The following is a 4,987-nucleotide window of genomic DNA, read 5'->3' as shown; positions in this document are numbered from 1 at the left end:
TTCTTTTTTGATCAATTGGAATACATGTACATCCCATTCATCTCTAATCTGGGCACAATTATCTTACATTAATTTGTTAACTAATTAACTTTTTTTTTTTTTTTTTTTTTTTTATAGGCAAAACTGCCAATTAGGCATGTATACCCACAAATAAGAAGTGAAGGAGCCTGAAGCCATCTTAGGTAGAATAGTAAACAAGAAAGCAGCCCACTATCTCTAGGAATGTTATGGATTGATACGTACATGTGATTAAGGGAATCCCATATCCAATCCAACACATAAGTTAATCGTCATTAATACATAACCTAAAAAGTCATTAATACATAACGAATTCGTTATTAATACATAACTTAGATAGTTATTAATATATAACTTAATCATCATTAATACATGACCTAAAAAGTTATTGGGAAAGGCTTATGTCTAGTGACTAGTTTCACTGGACATGTTAGGATATGAACACGTGTCCAAAATTGAACATATGTTTACATCTTAATGTGTCCAATGAAATTGGCCACTGGACACAAGCCCATTCCAAAGTTATTAATATATAACAAATCCATTGTTAATACATAACTTAGAAAGTTATTAATGCATAACTAAATTGTCATTAGTATATGTCCTACAAAGTTATTAATACATAACTTAATCGTCATTAATATATGACCTAAAAGTTATTAATACATAACAAATCCGTCATTAATAGATGACTTAGAAAGTTATTAATATATGACCTAAGTTCAACTGCGTTTTAGCTCCCCTGTACTGTTTAAACAGTTCAATCATTCTCTGTTTATTTCAATGCAAACTAATGCCTTAGATCAAAAAGGAAAAAAAAAAGTTTAATTATCTTTGGGGAACGTGGAGGAGGTGACAATTAATTAAATAATCAATGGGTGAGATAGCCCCAAAAAAAAAAAAAAAAAAAAAAAATTGTAAAGGACTAATGGGATTAGGAATGTACTAGTCACAGACAAATCTGGACCAATATTGACGTTGATAGAGAGCAAGCAAGCCACTTTTTATAGTCCATAGCGAAGCTGAGGATCATAGAGAGAGAGAATGTGTGCGTGTGTGAGGCTGAGGCGGTGATGGTGAGCGTGTGGGGCAAGTGATGTGACGAAGATTTTGTGGCTGAAAGGGAGTATATAGGACGGCCACGTGGGTGGGGATGACCAGTCCTTAAAGCCCAAAGACCAGGACCAAGACCAACAGAGGAAGGAACGCGGAGTTAGATCAAAATAGAGCACCAATTACAGTGCTTGACTTCTTCATTTTCACCCAACTTCTTTTGTGTGTGTGCATGACTCTCTATTAGACTATTAAGTCTATTACGTATTAAATTTATTTATTATGACTCGTGTCCCTCACTCTAATTTCAACTCTTATTGGTCCCTAGCTTAAGTACACTTCCAATTATAATAGCTTAAAATAAACTCTTTCTTTTCACTCACTCACTAATACATTATGCTTTTTTTCCAAGCTCTATGTGTCTAAACCTCTAGTTTCAATCCTAAAGTGCCCTTTCCACAAAAATAACACGTGGTATTCTCTTAGATGTCTGAGGTGGACCTCCAAAACCAAATACAAACCCTTCTCTTTCACCACCCCCACACTCTATTTATACTCCCATTTTCTCTCCTTTTCTATCCAAAAACTCACTCACTTCTCTCTCTCCCTCTCTCAAAAACCAAAACAAAGAAACTCTCTTCTCTTCACTCTATCTGAGAGAGAGAGAAAATCAACACCAATACCCCACACTCAAAGCCATGGCAGTCCCTTCAATTACACCCAACTCTAGCAGTTGGGCTAGAGCCCAAATATCTCATCCAACTCTCTCATCCTCTTCTTCATCATTATTAAACTTGGGCTTCACATCAAAATCCATCACCTTGAAGAAGAATAAGCCCAACAACAACAACAACACCATCATACACTGTGCTTTACATTCTCCTTCGGTGCTTCATTTCCCAAAACAGCCCTACCAACAGCCACTAATTACCAAAGATGACACTCCCATGAAACCCAAGAAGAACACACAGCCTCCACACTGGAATCCACTGCAAAGAGCTGCAGCCATGGCCTTAGACCTTGCCGAAGGCGCGTTAGTCTCACGCGAGCGCCAACACCCACTTCCCAAAACCGCAGACCCACGTGTCCAAATCTCCGGAAACTTCGCTCCGGTGCCCGAACAGCCGGTCCGAAACTCGCTGCCGATAATCGGTACAATCCCGAAATGCATTAACGGCGTGTACCTCCGAAACGGAGCCAATCCACAATTCGACCCCGTCGCCGGCCACCACCTCTTCGACGGAGACGGAATGGTTCACGCCGTTAACATTAACGGCCGCTCCGCCACCGCCAGCTACGTGTGCCGGTTCACCGAGACTCAAAGATTAATCCAAGAGCGAAAACTCGGGCGCCCGGTTTACCCGAAAGCCATAGGTGAACTCCACGGACACTCCGGTATTGCACGGCTAGCTTTGTTCTTCGCCAGAGGGCTTTTCGGACTCGTTGATCAAAACCAAGGAACCGGCGTTGCCAATGCCGGTTTGGTTTATTTCAATGACCGGCTTCTCGCTATGTCGGAGGACGATTTGCCGTATCAAGTCCGAATCAAAGCCTCTGGTGACTTGGAAACGATAGGCAGACACAATTTCGATGACCAGCTTAAGTCCGCAATGATTGCTCATCCAAAAGTAGACCCAGTTTCCAAAGAGCTCTTTGGTCTCAGCTACGATGTTATTCAGAAACCTTACCTTAAATACTTCAAGTTCTCCCCAGATGGAAAGAAATCCTCGGACGTTGAAATCCCTTTACATGAGCCGACCATGATGCACGACTTCGCGATTACCGAGAATTTCGTGGTGATTCCTGACCAGCAGGTTGTGTTCAAGCTCCAAGAAATGATCACCGGCGGCTCTCCAGTGATTTACGACAAGAACAAGCAGTGTCGGTTCGGTGTTTTGGCTAAGAATGCGAGTAATGCTTCGGATATTGTTTGGGTTGAATGTCCAGACACGTTTTGCTTTCACTTGTGGAATGCTTGGGAGGAGACAGAGACGGACGAGGTTGTTGTGATTGGCTCGTGCATGACACCGCCGGACTCGATCTTTAACGAATCGGATGAGAGCTTAAAGAGTGTTCTATGTGAGATTAGGCTGAATTTGAAGAGTGGGAAGTCGACGCGCCGAGCCATAATCAAGGACGAGGTGAACTTGGAGGCTGGAATGGTGAACAAGAACAAGCTTGGGAGGAAAACAAAGTACGCTTATCTTGCTATTGCTGAGCCGTGGCCTAAGGTAAGTGGGTTCGCCAAGGTTGATATTTTAAGTGGGGAAATGAAAAAGTACATTTATGGTGATAGAAAATATGGTGGCGAGCCATTTTTCTTGCCAAGGGACCCAAACTCAGAAAACGAGGATGATGGGTATATTCTTTGTTTTGTTCATGATGAGAGGACATGGAAATCAGAGCTGCAGATTGTGAATGCTATGAATATGAAGCTGGAGGCGGCGATAAAGTTACCTTCAAGAGTACCTTATGGGTTTCATGGCACTTTTGTGGACTCTAAGGACTTAGCAAACCAAGCATAGTACATGTGGGCGTGACGTTTTGGTTTTTGTTACATTTTTTTGTTTAATAAGCACAGTAATTATTAGAGGGAGAGTGATACCAGAGGGATTGTTGGTCCCCGGATTAATCTCCTGGAACATTTAAAACCCTAACAACCCTTTTGTTTTGTTAGGTTTATTGGGTTGTTATTTTATTTTATTTTATTTTTTTATGGAGCCAGCTTGTAGCTTTGGACTGTAGGTCGATTTTGAGCTCAGCTGGTTTCTGCTTTTTGTGTTGTTGGGGATGATTCGTTTTCTGTGTCATATGGAGCAAGATCTTGTGCCTCTTGGATCTTACTCTTTCTACCTACTTCAGCTTTCAAAAAAAAAAAAAAAAATCTACATGTACAATAAACTGGATCTATATATATTTTTTGTTTACTTTTGTGGAATTCCAAATACGATTTCTGCTTCAAACTTATATACGGGTCTTTCTATCTATTCTCGTAGCAAAATTTTTTTTTATAATAATATGAACATGCCACTGCAATGTTCGATTACGGAAATGAAGTGTGATATCAGGTTGAAAAACAAACCAAAGGCTGCGAATTATGGAGTTCAAACTTCAAACCCACAACATGAGGTCTTGAGACATGAATTGCGGTGGGAAAGTATGTCATATTCATCACTTTTTTAGTTTGCCTTTTTTAAACTCCGATGTTTGTCGCCCAATGTAATAAAGAAGATCTAGTGCTGTACTCGTTTGCCCCCCACAAAAACATACTGTAGGTTTGGACTAGTGAGCAACATGGTAAAATGACATTGTTGAAATAATGGACGTTAAGAGTGTTCACATTTGGCTCTTTAAACCATTGCTAAAAGCTAGGCTAAAATTTATTAATTACACGACATACATGTGATTTATAATTATAAACGTAAAGATTTAAAACTTGAAATCGTGAGTGGAACCTATGTTTTTAGTTATAAATTTTGTGTATACACATACATGTGTGAAACAATCACTAAAAATGTTATCTTTTTTTATTTTGTTTTAAACTCTCTCTCTCTCTCTCTCTCTCTCTCTCTCTTTTGTATTGGTTGTGGGGAGTCCCTGGGGCAGGGCGGTGCTAGAGTGGCGTTACGGTCTAGAGGTGGGTGGCTGATTGATGTTGTTGGACATGGTGTTGTGGTGGCTGATTTGGCATGGGTGACTGATCACATAGGCATGATTGTGAGTGGTCGCTTGGTTCGTTTGATAGTTGATATTGGGAGAAGTGTAGGAAATATATAAAAAAAAAAAAAAATATATATATATATATATATATGTATAAATTATTATAGGATGCAGTATAAAATAAAAGTGGGATGTAAACTGTGGTTAAAATAGAAAAGAAATTATTGTAAAATTGAATTTTACAAAATCATATGTA

General features: G+C 39.6%; 1 protein-coding gene across 1 annotated transcript; it reads left to right on the top strand.

The window, feature by feature from the left end:
• Positions 1-1,629: 1,629 nt before the first annotated feature.
• On the top strand, positions 1,630-3,927 carry LOC126726468 (9-cis-epoxycarotenoid dioxygenase NCED2, chloroplastic). Its single transcript, XM_050431729.1, has one exon. The coding sequence runs from the start codon at positions 1,770-1,772 to the stop codon at positions 3,594-3,596; it is 1,827 nt and encodes a 608-aa protein (XP_050287686.1). The 5' UTR covers positions 1,630-1,769; the 3' UTR covers positions 3,597-3,927.
• Positions 3,928-4,987: the final 1,060 nt, after the last annotated feature.

The sequence above is a fragment of the Quercus robur genome, chromosome 5 (assembly GCF_932294415.1).
Source record: "Quercus robur chromosome 5, dhQueRobu3.1, whole genome shotgun sequence".
In the NCBI taxonomy this organism is placed as follows: domain Eukaryota; kingdom Viridiplantae; phylum Streptophyta; class Magnoliopsida; order Fagales; family Fagaceae; genus Quercus; species Quercus robur.
The sequence above is the reverse complement of the archived record's forward strand: the minus strand, read 5'-3'. Positions and strand labels throughout refer to the sequence as shown.

Coding starts and splice junctions, on each gene's coding strand:
- LOC126726468 (XM_050431729.1), top strand. CDS start 1,770: ATGGCAGTCCCTTCAATTACACCCAACTCTAGCAGTTGGGCTAGAGCC.